We start from the raw sequence: 18,296 nt of genomic DNA on the forward strand, positions 1-18,296 counted from the left end.
TTCTTTATTGATTATGCCAAAGCTTTTGACTGTGTGGATCACAACAAACTGTGGAAAATTCTTCAAGACGTGGGAATACCAGACCACCTGACCTGCCTCCTGAGACTCTGAATTCGGGTCAAGAAACAACAGTTAGAACCAGACATGGAACAACAGACGGGTTCCAAATTTGAAAGGAGTACATCCAGTATACGTTGTATACTGTCACCCTGCTTATTTAACTTCTATGCAGAGTACATCATGAGAAATGCTGGGCTGGATAAAGCAAAAGCTGGAATCAAGATTGCTGGGAGAAATATCAATAACTTCAGATACGCAGATGATACCATCCTTATGGCAGAAAGTGAAGAGGAACTGAAGAGCCTCTTGTTGAAAGTGAAAGAGGAGAGTGAAAAAGCTGGCTTAATACTCAACATTCAGAAAACAAAGATCATGGCATCCAGTCCCATCACTTCATGACAAATAGATGGGGAAACAATGGAAACAGAGATTTTATTTTTGAGGGCTCCAAAATCACTGTCAATGGTGACTGCAGCCATGAAATTAAAAGACACCTGCTCCTTGGAAGAAAAGTTATGACCAAACTAGATAGCATATTAAAAAGCAGAGAAATTACTTTGCCAACAAAGGTCTGTCTAGTCAAAGCTATGGTTTTTCCAGTAGTCATGTATGGATGTAAGAGTTGGACTATAAAGAGTGCTGAGTGCCGAAGAATTGATGCTTTTGAACTGTGGTGTTGGAAAAGACTCTTGAGAGTCCCTTGGACTGCAAGGAGATCCAACCAGTCCATCCTGAAGGAGATCAGTCCTGAATATTCATTGGAAGGACTGATGCTAAAGCTGAAACTCCAATACTTTGGCCACCTGATGCGAAGAGCTGACTCATTTGAAAAAGCCCTGATGCGGGAAAGATTGAAGGCGGAAGAAGGGGACGACAGAGGATGAGATGGTTGGATGGCATCAGCGACTCGATGGACATGAGTTTGAGCAAGCTCTGGGAGCTGGTGATAGACAGGCAAGCCTGGTGTGCTGCGGTCTACGGGGTCGCAGAGTCGGACACAAATGAGCGGCTGAACTGAACTGACCGTTGAGGACTGGAAGAGGTCACGGGAGAGGGCTCTGCACAAGCGCCTGCAGGACTGGAGGGGGGCAGGGAATGACGGTAGAAAGGAGTCTGTCACCAGCCGGCAGGAGAGAGGACATGGTTCACCAGGGGAGAAGTGACCACGCACATTTTAAGGCAGTCTGTCACTTCAAGGGGATGCAACGGAGCTGGGCCTGTGCTCCTAATAACCACAGAGAGGGAAGCGGCCACCCGGCGGGCTCCTCCCAGGCAGCACTCCAGACCTTGTGACGTCGCGGCTAGCAAGCAGCCCAGAGCAGACATGCAACGAAGAACAACTCATGGCCATTAAAGTGAAAAAGGCCCTCCTGATGGGGGATATTAAGCAGTGAGTCACTTGGGGCCACAGAAAGCTGCAAAGCACCCTAGGAGCCAGAAGGGGAAGCCCCGAGGCAGAGGCAGGAGGAGAAGGAACCATGAGAGGGCAGATCTTTTCTACATATTTCTTTTTCCAAAAACGAAGCTCTTTGGCCTTTTGTGAATCTCACTGATACAAAAAAGTTCCTCCCTGCTGGAGATCTCACACAAACACGACTGAATGCAGACCGTGTGTATCATGGCTGTGACATTTCCATGTGGCAAAGGACTTCCATGCTGAAACATGACTCCTCTTCCTCACACACACAGTGACCGGCATCTCTCTCTCTCTTTTTTCACATCCGCTTACGAGGAAAAAACCCAAATCACAGCCAGATGAAGGGGTCTGTGAGGCAAATAGTCAGGCCACAGAACTACAAAAGCAGGAAAGGCCCTTAAAGGGCAGCTGGTCCAGGGGTTTTCAAAAATAATATCATTTTAACTTTTCCCAAGTTGGGCATATGCCAAGGAGGTGCAATATGCAAAAAGGATAAACACAGAACTGTCCTGGTTAAACCAACAGAGGGCCTTGGACGGCTGACTGCTCTTCTGTTAGTCTCGGAGAAGAAACAGCAGCACGGCCCGTGAAACCACTGATCTGTGCCGCCGCCCCGAGGGCAGGAGAACAGACGAATCTGTCCAGGTACACCCTTGCGCTCCAAAGCTCCCGCCGTCCAACCAGGACAGTTCTCCACACACGACTGACGTAAGGAAGGACATCACCAGTCACTTCAGCATGAAGAAGGATAACCGGAGGCACTGTGGATGTCCTCTGTCTTGTCTTACTCAGGAAACGTGGGTAGGAGCAGACAAGTGGCTGCAAGGCATTAGGCGACACCAGGTCGGTCTACCTCACAGCCAGCTGTGTGCTCAGGCCTGGGGACCATGTGGAGCCCCCAGGTAAAGGCACTGCTGTGCTCCATAAACCCCCTGCCAGTGAAAGCATGTGGAGCGGGGACCCTGGGGGGAAAGAGAGCATAGGGAGGAATTCACTCCAACTCCCTCCTGTGACTAACAAAGTTAAATCCTTTACTCTTCAGGTTTCAAACTGGGATCCCGGCACCTCTTCCCCGAAACCTTCCTGACATTCCAGCCCAGCTTCTCTCCCTCCTTGAGTCTTCCATAATAAAAACCTCCAGTTCTTATCTGGCACTTAAATGACAGTACAATGTCCACACGTCCCTGTGTCACCTCCCCAGGTTCTTCAAAGGACAAGGCGGGGGTTTTCCTACAAGCAGACAGGGTGCTGGCTCCCAGGAGGTACGGGCAGCGGCTGCAGGGATCCCCAGGCCAAAGGAGATTCTGCTGATCTAGGATGGCGCCCCCATCCTAGACCAAGGGGTCCCAAAGAGTGACCCAGGACACGCAGCCCGCTCCCAGAATACCTTCTCTTGCTGTTCATGCTCCTCACGCGCGTCCACGTGTCCGTCTCCGGGTTGTAGACCTCCACGGTGCTCAGCCGCAGCTGGCCATCGTACCCGCCGATGGCGTAGAGGAGCCCGTTCACCACGGCCACGCCGACGCGGCTGCGGGCTGTGCTCATGGGATGGCACTTCTCCCAGCGGTTGGCGACGGGGTCAAACACTTCCACCACATTCAGGGAGTCACCTGCATAAAAATTTGCTACTCAAATTAAAACAAATGAGACCGCTCGTTTAGATCACGGCTGTTGGGCAATGATTACGTGGCATGTTCGCCTCGATCTTATCAGCGCTTCCCACACAATCACTCGAGGCTGGAGGGCCCCCTGAGGAACCGTAGCTGGGGATAACCTCAAACCTAATTCTTTAAGGAAAATCAGAATTGAACTGGAGGTACTTGTTTCCTTTCTAGACAGGGCGCTTTTAAGTGGCAAGGAGGTTCTTCACCTGCTGAAAGGCAGAGGTGAAGGCAAACGGGCTCCACTCTTTCCCCGACCCGGGCGGCACGCCCACAGAGCAGGGCATGGCTCCAGGGCGACTGTCACTTCCGAGCGGGGAGCCCTGGGCACGCTGCTTGACACCCCGCTTGGCACCCCGATCTTCTGTTCTCACACGTGAGATTGTTTCCAGGGCAGAGTTCCCACGAGGATTAAATGACAGAACACCTAGCACAGTTCTAGACCATACCAAGTGCTCAATAAACAGTAACCACAGTAGCCAGGAATAACTCCAACCCTGCCATTTTCACTGTTGTTTTCTTTTTTTAAAGATCAAATAAAATAACCCCCTCCCTGTTTTATTCTGCTTTGGGACTCTCAGCACCTGCATGCTCTACGTTCACTAGTTGACGACTTACCTTTTCCAGGTCATACGGTTAACAAGCAGCAGAGGCCGGGACCCACCTCCCCACTAAGTTTCAATCAAAAGCAAAACTTCCCAGGACTGCCCACCAGCTCCCCAGCTCCCATCAGCCTGGCTGACTCTGAAAAGGTCAGGCCTTCACATCTGAGGTGACGACTCCCCGTGCCTCTGCACTGCAAGGACTTGGGAGCCTCTACTGCCCTCTCCTAGAGTACTCCCGCCCAACAGTGATACCTGGAGTGGGCAGGAGGGGCATAGGATCTTCCTTCTTACAGTGACATGCTCAGAGTCTTAACCCAGAGGGCCACACGACCCGATGTGATTAGCCTGGTAACAGAATTGGGTTTCTGATTATATCCTATCCAAAGCTGAGTAAATCCCGTAGCTGACGGGATATTAGAGAACCAGTGTGGGTCCAGGAGCCAGGCCCTTGCTCAGCCCAAAGAGCTTGTGTGAACACAGATCAAGTTCTCTGAGCCTCAATTTCCTCACTGTGAAGGCAGGGGGCCAGACTTTCGGGACTTCTAGAGACCTCTTGTGATCTGATATTCTGTTTCAAGAGTATTAATATCTGACATGCCCTAACAGCAGAGCGCTGATATAAAATCAAGAGGCACCAGGGTGGTGACACACCAGGGGGAGAAAGCAGGGGAGCTAGGCTGGCTTGTTGGGTGCTTCATCAACCACGGCAGCCAAGACGGGCTCTACGAAGGGGAGCTGCAAGATACCTGCTGAGTTGAGGCCCCCCACGGCATAGATGAGCCCAGCGATGGATGTGCAGCAGCGAGGCCGAGTTCTGAAAGCCGGCAGGTGGGGCCGGCGCTCCGGCATGAGGTGATAGTCCTTTGCTTCATCTACCAGGTCCCTGGAATAAAGTGCAAGAACCTAGGACAGGAAGGACTCTCTCCTCTTGGCCCACATTTTCAGGTCCCACCCACAACTGCAGGGGAAGCCTAGGAGGAAGGTTTGGTCTCAAAGAACACAGGTGAGTCCAGGGGAAAGTACACACAACCACTGAGACCTGCTCGACACTGGAGGGGCAAGATGAGTGGAGCCCGCCTCCACTAAATAGAAGAAAAACAGTCTTTTGTAAACTAGCTGGCGTTGGGGAGGCTCAACAAGCTGCCTGCCATCCTATTGCCACTCAGACTCAGCTCTTCCTTTTCGTTCCTGTAACTCACACCCTGCGACGAACCGCCTCACCTGGAATGAGGCGGCAGAAGCCAACCACTCCTGAGAGACCCCCTGCCTCCAGCCCCAACCCTCCAGGCCAGCCTCCACCTTGCCGTCCAGGTTGGTTTTCTAATTAAGACCCTTCCGTCACTACCCACTGCCTACAGAACCAAGCTCAAGGTCCCCAACAGCACCCTTGAGACTGCTCATCCCAGGGGCTCAGCTGCCTCCAGCCACACCTCCAGCCCGACCTGACACACACCTTCACACTTGCCCCCCACCGCTGACTTCCTCCTGAGCCAGCTGCGAATGTGATGAGCGATTGGAAGGAAGACGAAGATGCTCCTCTGCTGCTCTACTTTGTAACATCCTCCCCTGGGGCTGGCGTCTCCTGAGCTGTTCTGGTGGCTCTGCCGCATCAGAGTGTCTTTGGTTTACTCTGGGTACCGTTTCTGCCTGCTCCTAAACATGCCCCCCACTCCGCCCAGAACTGCAGCTCGACAAACCCACCCGAGGCCAGCACGCCAACTAATGTTTACGGAGGAGGACGAGGAGCCCCAGGAAGTCCCCACTAAGTCAGCTGATGGTGAGAACAGGGTCAGGGCACGCAGTATAGATGTCTGTAGGCTCATAAACAGCTCAATGGATGGAAATGCTAGAAAATCCTCAGATAACTTAGGGGAGGAAAACCCTTCTGCCTTGATGCTTCCACGGAGCACATTTCTCTGCTCAACATGACAGACTCGGACCCTTCTAGGTTCTAGACAGAAGGCAGATCAACCTGTGTGCCACAAATTCAGAATGACCACTCCAAATGGTCATTTGGAGTTCTCTTGGTCATTTGGTCAATGGTCATTTGGAGAACTCGAAGCAGCCGAGTTCTCTTCCCCACCCAGACCCTGGGCAACATCCGTGTGCAGGCCCACCGCCGCTCACCTGCACTTGTGGCAGCAACGCACCAGGTCATCCTGCTGCACGCGGTCCGACAGGAACTGGGGCCGGCAGAGGGGCAGGCGGATATTGGAGAGCAGCTCGGGCAGGCAGGGTCCCCTCTGATCCCGGTCGTATCTGACCCAGGCCAGCACGGCCTCAAAGACCTGCCATGACAGAGAGGGGAACGCTGGTGGCAACCCCTCCACCCAGAACCCTCCGCTCCCTTGGGCCCACCCATCTTTCCTCCGACTTGTCTCCTGAATCCACCACTTTCTCTCCACGTCCCCAGCTACCCCACCCGGTCCAGTCTCTTGAGGGGCAAGCTGAGGCTACTGGAACACCATCCTCACTTTCATTATGACTTCCTAATGAAAACCTGCCCAAGGTTCCTTCTTCCTCTCTCTCCTGCAACAAAACCCTGTCGACCTTAATTCCTGCTGCTTCTGCACCCTCTTCACTAGGCAGGCCAGCTGCCCCCTTCACCTAGAATGCCCCCATCTCTTCCTTTCCATCTAAACTCATTCTCATTTCTTTAAGGCCTGGATTCAGAACCGGGTTCTCCAAGGAGCCTTCCCCAGGGGCTCCAGTCACAAGGATCTCTCCCTCTGAAGGCCCTTGAAGAATGTATCACAGTAGATACGAGCTGCCCTGGGCCATATCAACTAGTGGATAAACCAGTGACAGGGCCCCTTGCTCCTGGGATGGGGCGTGCTCCTCTAAATCTCAGGGTCCATGCTGCTGAGCTCAGGCTTTGCTTTGCTAATGGTCACTAATATGCAGGGGAGAGGACTCTTCAGACTTTAAGGAAAGGAGCTGAGCTGCGACTAACATCTCTACCGAGTGTCTGATGGAGCCTGGGGCTCCTTCGGCCAAGGTACAGCTTCATGACACCCCAGGACCTGTGACCAGTTGAGCAGAGGCCTTGTTACCATGGTACTCTGGGTGTCTGCAGTGCCGGGTCCAAATACACCCCCCACCACCCTGCGGCTGATGCTCTTCACCACCCAGCCCTCATCACCCTCCGACTCACTGTCCTCTTAAGACAACCTGCACGACACTTCTGTTCAACAGAAAGGATGATCTTCACTCCTCTCTGGCTACTAAAACCGTACACTTTCATTCAAGCTTCTCTTTTGTAATTAATCAGGCTGCGTGAGATCTTAGCCGCACCATGCAAACTCTTAGTTGTGGCATGTGGCACCTCGTTCCCTGATCAGGGATCAAACCTGGGCCGTCTGCGCCGGGTGTGTGAAGCCTTAGCCACTGATCCACCAGGGAAGCCCCTCATTTAAGCTTTTCCTGACCACTCTAAGATGCTGTCTTTGTCCTGAGAGGAGCCTATAATCACCCACATCTCGCGTGGCCAGTACCTTCCATAATTTTAAGTGTACTAGCACCTGACTGCTGCCTCCAATCCTTCCAGCTCAGCAACCAACTCTATCTAGCCTCGGACATGGCTCTCCCTCACCCCACACCTCCCTCTCAGGTCCCCCTCAAGACTATTTCCTTGGCTCTCTCTCAACTACAGGGGTTCCATGGGTTATCATTCCCATCTAGTCTCCTATTTCTCTTAGTCCCACTTACCTGAAAAAACATGTGTACCCTGGTGAAGCCCAGCTCCTTAAATCTAACCCACTCTCTACCCTGCACCAGGGAAGAGACAACACACAATAGGGCTGACAGACAACACACAATAGGGCTGACCAGCTTATGTTAAATTTGCGACTGCAGATCTCACCTGGCCCTGCTTCCTATCCAGCCCTCTCCAAGTCCTGAGCTTCGTCCATTTACTCTCCCCTCTTTCCTCGATGCCTAGGTCATACCTTTTCATCTCTCCTCAGATGGCTAACATTCTTCCCTCAGCCTTGCTCTCAGCTGAGAACACAGGAACAAACCAGAAGACAGTGTGAGCAGAATCTCTCAGCACCGCCCTTCCCGCCGTGCTGGGCGCGGGCTCTCCTTTCCACTGTGGCTGTGGACATGAGGGGCCCAAGCTCCTCTCAGACACCCTCCCTGTGGCCTACACTCTGTCTCTTCTCATTTACCCCAGGACAACAATCTCCCCTTTCTTCTACATTTCCAATTCTTCCCTCGTCTGGAAAATTGCCATCAACAGTCCAACTGTACTGTAATTCCTCTCACCTTAAAAAAAATCAAGACCCTCTTGACTTCATATCCCCCTAGCCACTGCCCCCATCTCTACTTGCCTTTAGAATAAGACTCTTTCGAGAAGTTATCTATGCTCATTTCCAGTTCATAGACACATTACTTCTAACAGTAAATTTTGGAAAATAACCCAAACATCAAAGAATGAGGACCATGCAGTTGATAAAATCAGCTGAGTATTATTCAGACGCTAAAATGTGTGGGGAAAAGTCCGCATGAAACATGCGTATGGCATGATAAAGCGAACCCATAAGGAGCAACAGGGGCACAGACACCGTGATCTAAACTGTGTGCTGTTTCACTTCTTCCAAAGATGAGAGAGAACAGCAGACCCCGCGGCGCCCGTGGACGCTGCTCCACAGACCTGCTCCTCCGACTTCACGTTCAGCTCGTCCCGAGACACCAGCTCGAGCACGTCCTCCAGGGGCAGGGCCAGGAACTCCTCCGACATGGACACCTCCACAAAGTGCTGGTGCGTGAAGCTGTTGGCCGCGTCGTAGAGCAGGGCGCACATCATGGTCTCGGCAAACTGGCGGACACCCAGGCAGTTCTTGGGGTGAAGCCTTTTGGCGTGAGAGAAGGTGAGAAGAAAAAAGTTAAGAGGAGGAACGTGATCTTGCGTCATTCTTGAGTTGGCTCTGGCCGGAGCTACAGAATGGGGAAAAAAACACAAGCCTGGCCCTCAGCTTTGCTGGAAACTCCCTGGGTGACATCGGCCGAGCCTCGCTGGGACTCCACTTGTTAAAGGTACAAAACCAAGGCAGATTCTCCTCAGAGATGCCTGCCTCTTGGGCCTCGGGTGTTGCCAGGGTGGAGGGAGCTCTATGGGAAGTCCCGAGAAGCAGCTTTCAGGAGAGAAGAACACAGCACATTCTGAGAAACTGTGCTTTCCTTCGGGTGTTGACATTCTCGATTGAAGGTCCACCTCTGGTCACCGGGAAGGCCCTGAAGTAGTAGAATGAGAGTTTAAACCACATGGAGAGATGACTTCTCTAACGTCGGGACCCTTTCACGTTTTTTCTTTTTTTTAAATTTTCTTTTTATAAAAAGAAATAGGCTCAGTGGGCCTGACTGTTCAGACAATAGCAACACACATCATTTATGTGGTGCCAGGCCTTCCATACACATTCTCCAGAATATCTCTCATTTAAAAAAAATATATTTATTTATTTGGCTGGGCTGTGTCTTAGCTGGAGCATGAGGGTTCTTTTTCAGTTGCGGCATGTGGGATCTAGTTCCCCAACCAGGGATCGAACCTGGGCCCCCTGCATTGGGAGCACAGTCTTAGCCACTGGACCACTAGGAAAGTCCCTCTCTAGGATCTTTTAAATAACCCAAAATAACAGTAATTGAATTCATTTTTAGGTGGAAAACTGAGGCTCAGAGAAACAAAGAAATGTGCTCACAGTCTCTCTACAAACAGGTGGGGATGCTGAGAATGAACGTTCCCAAAGCCCTGAGGCAGACGTGTGCTCACCAGAGCCAGGGAAACCCAGGGTCAATCCTGGCCCTGCCACCCTGGGCGACCTGAGGGGAATTCCTTAGGCTCCTCAAGTGTCAGTAGTAACCTCACCTAGGAAAAGGTGATGACAACAGCTACCCACCTCCTGGGGCTGTGGCAGTGATTAGGCAGGAACATAGGAAATGCACTCAGCATGGTGTCTGGTATGAAGTCAGCTGCTGGTTTAATTTCTAGTACGCTTGTTTTTCTTACTATTATTGCATCTGAGAAAATTCCCAGTGAGCTCAATGTGGTTCAGAAATCTTGATGGTACCAGTAGACCCTGAGGGACAAGGCTTTTCTTATTTTGATTTTGTGACTGACAATCTTGTGCTGGGAGATGGTATATATTGCATTAAAAACTGCCCAGGTTGACTTTTCCTTGTGAGAATGCTTCCTCTCCTCTCCCACCCCTACTGATTTAAGGGTTACAGTAAGCTATACTTACTGACCAATATTCACCACTGCCCCCAGCAGCAGAGCTGTCAGGGACTGAGAAGGCAGAGCATCTCAGGAGCCTGGTTTGGGACTAGACTAAATTCTACACAGCTACTGTTTTGTTCCAGCCGGAACTGGCTCTGTCCACTGCTGTGCGAAGCTAAGTGTACTTCCAGAGGCCAAGGGAACCTGGGCACGGAGCACCCTGGGCAAGCAGCATGGCCGGGGGGACACGGGGCTCAGGGTCAGAGTGCCAGCTCAGTCATCTGTCAGGATGAGACCTGCTCAAAGCACCGCATGCCATCTGGCAGATCAGATACGAGGAGAGACCCCCTACCCTTCTCCAGCCTCTATAAGCACATGCTCAGTCCACTCCACTGCTCTGACATCAAGAAGAGGGTTCAAATGCCATGGACGGGGAGCTGGCAGTCCACAGACGTGGGGAAGGACGATCCACACTGCTGCCTGGACACACGTCCAACCCCTCCCTCTGGTCAGGATTCCTGCATCTCACCTTTGCCTTTGACTGGCTTGCCAGGATACTGAGTGCAAAACACAACTTCCGCTGAAGTGGGTTTCCACGTCTAAGAGGATGGGATGTGGGGAGCCTGTCTGAAAGCCAACTGCAGGGGAAGGAGGTGGGAGAGCCGCCGTGGAGGAGAGGGGGCCACTGAGAAGGAGGGAGACAAGAGGGACGGTAACCCACAGGGCCGACAGAGGCCCACATCTGCCAAGAGCTGCTTCCCAGCCTCCTTCCCCGCTGACACTGCTTGGCCAGGATAAGATGCAATGCTTTATCGGAGGCAGGAAGCAGCGACTTGAATTGAGTAAGTTACTGACTTGGTTCACGGTGCATCTAATGTTCCGATCCAGTTCAGAGAGATTTTGGAAAATACCCACTTCTAATGTTCACCTAAAAACAAGGAGGTCCATTCATCTGAAGGCTGGAAAAGGGGCCAAGAGGAAAAAATCAACCCCAATCTCATGGGGAAAAAAATATCAGCAGACTGCAGACCTCACAGGCAGAGGAACTCTGCTCAGGAACTATTGCTCTAAGAACTCGGATAGCTTCACACCTTCTCTGTGCTCTGTCAAGCCCTGGCCTTTCCACTACCACTCAGGATGGTTTCCCTCAAGTCTTAGTAATCAGACCTTGAAACTGAAGGGCCCACGTACTTGTCGTTAAGGGGACAGCTGGGAGACCCCATCACGCTCTGCAGTCAGGCTCAGGGAGAACCACCCCCCAGAAACTCGGCAGTGATGGTAGCCATTGAAAAGAGAACAGAAAGAAGGCCAAGCCTCCGGGGCCTGTGGCAGGGAGTAAAAAACAAGAATAAGTGAGTTTAGGCTTCAGAAGGGGGCTCCCAGTGCTGAACAGAAAACTGTCAAGGACGGACTCAGAACATCAGGCTTTGTGTTTAAGCACTTTTTCCTGATATGTCATTATTGGTGCATGTAAAATCTGCACTGGTCTAAAAATCTTTTCAGTGACACTATTACAGAGCCTGGGTCCAGTGTTGACAGAGAGGATCTCAAAAGACACTAGGTGGCGCTCTTGTCCCCTCGTGAGAATGGTCAACTTGCGTCCCTTCCAGAGGGCCTTAGTCAGTCTCCAAGTTCAGTGGGAATACAGGGATGAATCAAGTCCAGTCTGCGTCCTTAAGCTCACAAATGAGCAGGACAGACAGTGTGTGCTCCACAGCCTGCCACACGCAGCCTGGCCCAGAAGGCATCTTAGGGCAGGGCAAGCCAGACTGCGGGGCTGCCCTCACTACATGGTCTCCAGCTGCAAAACCCAAAAAGGACCGCCTACCTCCTGTGATCACGGACGCTCAGCTGGAGCCAGGCCCTGGAGAGACCACAGACAGAGGAGCGCTGTGGGGCGCTGTTCTGGTTGGTCTCTGCCTGTGTGCAGCCCAGCACTAACCCTCAGCCCTGAGCCTCCAGTGTTCAGGGTCGGCTTTTACTTTGTGACTAAGATCTCTGCCTCTCGAGGGGGAGGAAGAGCATTTTTATCTGCTCAGGTTCTCAAAAGGTCAAGGCCAAGCGCTGGGCACAGGTAAGGCCATAATGCATGGCCCTTACCCTAAAAGCATACGATGATTGTTCCCAGGGGATTAAAGGTTAAAGGGGACAGAGAATCCTAGGAGGTGAAGTTTGGGCGGGGTCTTTCAGAGGAGAAGGAAAAAGGAAGGCTAAGAAAGTCAGGCAGGGGAAGGATGCACATAAAGACAGGGACAGCTGTGGAACAGTTAGGCGATGCTGACCAAATCTGGTGGTGGCTGGTCAGACTGGAGAGAGGACCAGGAGAGGAGGTACACGTCAGGCCGAGGGAGAGTGCAGGCACGGCTCCATAAATCCTGCTCCTCAAAGGTTCATCCCAAAGAACTGGGTACTGCCTCGGACTGATTTCAAGAAAGGTCATTTCTGCAGTTATCTTCCCAGCTCACTTCCTTCATAAGACTTTCCATACCCCCAAGACCCAGCAAACTGGCAGAGGACTCCAGAAAGGAAATGGTCTGCTCACAGCCATGGGCCACGCCCACCACACCACCTCACCGTTCTCGGAGGAACGTGCAGCAGGCGTCTTTGATGCTCTGCAGCTGCAGGAAACTCGCTCCCATCAGCAACGACTGCACATTCTGCTGGTCAATGGCGAGGTGGCCGTTGTAGGCAAAGTTGATCAGAGCTTCCAGGGCACTAGAGCAAAGAGGAAAGATGCTCTTCAGAGATGGGGCTTGGTTCACAGGAGACTCGGGCCCTCAGTGAGCTGACACTGTTACCTGAGGATGGATGGCCCCCCCCCCCCACTCGCAGATACAATTAGCCTGAGTCCTTGGAGAATCGACCTGAAAATAATCATCATTTCACCATAGCTATAATTCTACTTCTTAGGGTGCCTTTACTGCCCCAATATTTTTATTATAGAAAGTTCTACAAAAGAAAGAAACAACCCAGAATCTCACTACTGAGTGAGTCAACTGTAGTCATTTCTAGATTAATTTTCATTTCCTACTTGCCTGCATGCTTAAGTTGTATGGATATAATCATCTTGAAGCCCTTTCCAATGTTTCTACACTGTCTTCATGGTTTTTTTGGCTGCACTGTGAGGCTTGCAGGGTCTCAGTTACAAAATCAGGGACTGAACGCAGGCCATGGTGGTGGGAGCACCGAGTCCTAACCGCTGGATCACCAGCAAACTCCCCATGTTTAACAATTTTAATGGGTGCTAAATAGTAGTCCAACACATAAATATGCTATAATTTCTTTCTTTATTGGTAAGCATAATAGTGATTACAGATAATGTTTTCCGATTATTTCTTTGGGATAAATTTTCAGAATGAGGCTTTTTCTATCTTCCAATTCACACCAAGAATGAAATCCAAGTTCTGTCTGTAGGGCTGTATGTGGTCTGGCCCCTCTCCACCTCTGCCCTCATCACCTTCCACTCTTCCTCTTACTCTGTTCCAACATGCTGAACACACTCTGACCTCAGGGCCTTTGCACTGGCGGTTCCCTCTGTTTGGAAGGCTCCTCCCCCAGATGGCTTACTCCCTCACTTCACCTCAAATGTCACCTCAACAGAGAGGGCCTCCCTGATCACCCTGAGATAGCATGGATCCCCACCATCATTTGCTAGCCTTTGTTCTGCTACCTCATTTTCTCTTCGCTTCCCAGGTCTATCGTGCATTTGTTTACTGCCAGATCACTGATACTAGAAAGCTGGCAGAATAAGAGATGCTGTTTCCTCAACGCTGTGTCTCAGTGCCGCCTACAGAAGCACAGATCACAGGTGCTCTGTCTACCTGCTAAATGAGGCACTTGGATGGCGCGTGGTGATTAGCACGGCTCCAATAGACGCAGACCTCAGAGAAGAGAGTGTCCAACTGCCCGTGGAGACAGACACACTGCTGTGCCTTTGCTGACAGGTAGCTAGCCTGGGACTGCAGCCCTGCAGGGGGTATAAAAACCCTCTCCAGGGACTGGGGCAGGGCACCTTCGGGCATCCAGAGGACACTGCACAGTCTCCTAGCTCCTCCTCCGAGTGTTCACCGCTGCTAGATTAAGAAGTTAGGTGACAAAGGACAGGTTACTGGCTAATATTTTAGAGTCTCTGGTTTGTTTCTTGTCTTTCCCCCAACAAGAATCATCCTGTGTGTCCTCTTGGCTGCTGTGTGCCCAGACCCCAGCACAATGCCAGGCAGAGGAGGTGCACCACGGACCTCTGAATGTAGCCAAGGTTATAAACGAACAGCCCCAATTCACAGACTTGCGGTAAACTCTTTTACCTCATATAAATATGCCTTTTTTCCTCTCAAGGCCCAAAAAAGGCGTAAGAAAATGAAAGTCACTCAGTTGTGTCTGACTCTTTGCGATTCCATGGATTGTAGTCCATGGAATTTTCCAGGCCAGAATACTGGAGTGGGTAGCCTTTCCCTTCTCCAGGGAGAAAAATAAAAAAGGCATACTATGAGATATGTCCCATCTAAACGTCTTTCAGTGTCCCAGAAAGCCTTCCATAACAAAGAATCATTGTCCCCAGATGTCAGTAGTGCTGAGGCTGAGAAATTCTGCCCTAGATGAATTTAAGGGTCGGGAGGCAGAACTGGAAACCCTGAAAGTGCATCATTTATGCACTTATTTAAAGCTGTCCTTACATCTAGATTCTCTTCATGGAAAAACTCTCCTGATCAGGACAGTATTTAAATCACACGTGGCTATGTAAAACCAAATTTATTATTATTTACTTTATTTATTTTTTGGCTATGCTGCGTGGCTTGCAGGATCTTAGTTATCCAACCAGGGACTGAACCTGGGCTCCTGGCAGTGAAAGTATGGGGTGCTAACCACTGGACAACTAGGGGATTCCCCTAAAATTAAATTTAATTAAAATTAAATAATATTTAAAATTCAGTCTCTCAGTCCCACCAGCCACATTTCAGGTGCTCAACAGCTGCATGTGCTAGGGGCTCCCATTTTGGAGACAACAAACAGAACATCTCCATCAATATGGGAAGCTCTAATGAATAACTCTGTTCCTGACTGAGGAAAAGGGTAATGAATGAAGACACTTATTGGAAAGACTACTTTGTCAGCTTAAAAGGCTGGGAGAAAAGTGAAGAGAATTACCACCAACTTTGTACTGAACCCTAGTTCCTGAGACATGTTACTCTAATAGAGAAAAAACACATCAAAACTCCTTATTTTAACCCTGTCTCAGGCCAGTGGCTGACGTTCTAGCTTGTTTACTGGGCACCTACTATGTGTGTGGAGCTGTGCTAGATACCGGGTCCCACTGGAAGGCCCTCAAAGGGTACCAAACACAAGGTTGAAAGTAGGTTGTGGAAACTGATGGACTAATTTCGTACCTTGGGTCCATTCCTTGCATTACAATCTCATCCTGCTTGCACTCCATCATGTCATTTGTAAACATAGCATGGAAATACGGGATAGAGGCTGCTAAGACGATCCGGTGAGCACTGAATTTGTGGTCCCCGATCTGTGGGCAAAGTAAAATACAAAGACAGATGTTGAGTAAGGCAAATGTGAAAACCCACCCTATTCCTTCCACGGGTCAACTGTTTGCCCAATGGAGTGGTACTGAAGGCATCCCAGTATGTGACGGATGAGGCGTTCCACAGAGACCCTGAAGTATTTTAAACTCAGCATACTCAGTTACAGTAGGAGAATGCAAATAGCACATTTTCAAGAGGTATTAAAGTAGTCAGAAGTTTTTATTTACATAGCAGTCTTCACTGCACCCCTCCAAACATCTCCTAGCAACTCAAAGACCTGACTTCCTGAACCCTTTTACCTGATCCCAATTTTCAGACAGAAGAGATAAACTAGCCAAGAGCCCTGAAGCACCTAACAAGAGGCTCCTAAAGAAGAGTGAACACATAGTGACAGGAAGAGATGAGGAGAAACAAGACCAGGCTTGAAAAGTGCTGGTGGGCGGGGGGCACATGTGGGGATCAAGGACAGAGCACGTATCATGGGCACGGATTTTATGGGGTCTCAGGGTGGCCAAGCAGGCTGTGGTAGACCACAAGGAGCCCAGACTTCTCTTAGGAACGTGACCCTGGCAGCAGCTGGAAGGACTCGGGCTGCGGACTGGCTGGCGCTCTGCACAGCTCACAGGGCTCACAGGGACAGAGGTAGACTCTCTCTAATCTGTACCAAACCCTCACGGACACATCTTTAATCTTGGGGAGTTCTCCAGAGTGCTTTACCACTGTCTGCCAAAAGGATATTCCTTTTAACAAGCTTTGCCATTTATAGTCCCAAGACACATAAACATGTCCACTTAAGAACTATCTACTCTTCAGAAAGAGCAAAAGAGTCTGGTTTTTTCCTTCCTTTTTCATCCAAGTCCCACATTAGTGAAATGCCAAAGCCATTTCACTACCTCATGCTCATCTCTTTGGGTCACATTTATTCAAGGACTCTAGCTCAGGCTGTGTCACTGTGTCCTCTTTTTCACTGAACTTTAGGTTTATTATCCGTTAACTGCTTCAAGAACAGGCACACAACCTTCTAAATACCAAAGGATCCTCATCAGATTCAGATTATATATGTTCGTCATATAATCCATGTGTTGTTCTACTACCAGTGTTGGTGATATTATATGGCTGTATGCTTTAAGGGTTTTTCATAATTTAAAAAAAAAATCACACCAATACACACAATATTTCTTAAAATTGTTCTACAAGGCTTATAATGAAAACCAGAAGTTTCTGGTCCCCTGATCCCTGCTCCTAGAGGCAGCCTCTTTCTTGTGGTATTTCTCTCCACCTTTCTAAGTAATATGCCTATATTATTATTTCTTGAGGCTTCTCGGGTGACTCAGTGGTAAAGAATCACCTGCCAATGCAGGAGACGTGGGTTCCATCCCTGGGTCGGGACGATACTCTGGAAGGGGAAATGGCAACTCACTCCAGTTTTCTTGACTGGGAAACCCCATGGATAGAGGAGCCTGGCAGGCTACAGTCCATGGGGTCGCAAAAGAGCTGGACATGACTTAGCAAATAAACAACAATTATTTCTTGAATTTTCACTTTTAGTTATTACTTGTGGTAGTCAGCCTCCGAACAGCTCCTAACTGACCCCTGTTCTCCTGGTATCCATGTCCTTGTGCAGGCCCCTTCCACAATGTCTCGGGATTGGTCTGCATGACTGATGGAACGTAGCAGTAGTGATGACGGTAGGTCACATTCGAGGCTGGACCATAGAACACACTGGAAATTCTTCTGGTTGTGTCTCCTGGATCACGTACTCTCAGGTAAGCCAGATAACATATCCTAAGGAGAGGTCCGGGCTTCCCTGGTGGCTCAGATGGTAAAGAATCCGCCTGCAATGCAGGAGACCTGGGTTCAATCCAGGGGTTGAAAAGATCTCCTGGAGAAGGGAACGGCTCCCCACCCCAGTATTCTGGCCTGGAGCATTCCATGGACTGTATAGTCTATGGGGTCTCAAGAGTTGGACACGACTGAGTGACTTTCACTAAGGAGAGGTCCAGAGGACCACAGCCCAGGGTGACACCTGGACTGCAACGCCATGAGGGCTTCTCAATTCGTGACCCACAGAAACTGTGAGGTAATAAATATCTGATATTTTAAGTCACTAAGTTATAGGGTAATTTGTTATACAGCAAAATATAACTATGATGTTATCTATTTAATTCTTATGATGAAAGATTAGGATTTTATTCTGATGCTTTCTTCACATACTACTCCGCCTACTCTCAATTTTTCTATAGAATTATGACAAATTTTGGTTAAATTAGCATTAAGAGTTGCATTATTAGGTCTATGTGAATATTACTTGTAGCAAGCCAAGATGTATACTATGACTGCATTTCTTTGTTGGTATAAAGTCTATTTTTCCTGAAGATAATAATAAAGTACTGAACTCCCTTTAATATGTTCCATCAACTACTCTATCAGTTTGTTCTTGTGATGTATCTACACTAGAACTCTTTCTGGGAATTCCTTTCCCCTAACCTGTATTTGAATCCCTGTTTCTTGGATCCCATTTTATCCTCTTTTAAATTAATTCCCTTTTTCTGGTGAAATTCTAGCAGAGGGTCTTTAAAAAGGGTGTACTATGAACTGTTTTTAACTCAGAGCGTATCTGACACCAAATGTGTTGGCTCTGTTCTCACACCAACCAATTCTCCACCTTTCCAGACACCATTTGGTATCCTACAGTTCAGTTCAGTCACTCAGTCACTCCTGACTCTACAACCCCATGGACTGCAGTATGCCAGCTTCTCTGTCAATCACCAACTCCTGGAGTTTGCTCAAACTCATGTCCATCGAGTC

At 49.7% G+C, this 18,296-nt stretch overlaps 1 protein-coding gene across 2 annotated transcripts in view; it reads right to left on the bottom strand.

The window, feature by feature from the left end:
• Positions 1 to 18,296, bottom strand: part of KLHL18 (kelch like family member 18) — a 47,193-nt gene that overhangs the window by 7,510 nt on the left and 21,387 nt on the right. Inside the window, exons 2-7 of one of the 2 annotated variants that reach the window (XM_065933844.1) lie at positions 15,342 to 15,472; positions 12,532 to 12,672; positions 8,398 to 8,596; positions 5,871 to 6,031; positions 4,490 to 4,626; positions 2,865 to 3,087 (exon numbers count right to left, since the gene is read on the bottom strand). In XM_065933844.1, coding sequence (XP_065789916.1) covers positions 2,865 to 3,087; positions 4,490 to 4,626; positions 5,871 to 6,031; positions 8,398 to 8,596; positions 12,532 to 12,672; positions 15,342 to 15,472 — 992 coding nt within the window. Of the gene's footprint in view, positions 1 to 2,864; positions 3,103 to 4,489; positions 4,627 to 5,870; positions 6,032 to 8,397; positions 8,597 to 12,531; positions 12,673 to 15,341; positions 15,473 to 18,296 lie in introns of both variants that reach the window. The other variant, XM_065933843.1, reaches the window with a different exon arrangement.

This window comes from Muntiacus reevesi, chromosome 4, assembly GCF_963930625.1.
Source record: "Muntiacus reevesi chromosome 4, mMunRee1.1, whole genome shotgun sequence".
Lineage (NCBI taxonomy): Eukaryota > Metazoa > Chordata > Mammalia > Artiodactyla > Cervidae > Muntiacus > Muntiacus reevesi.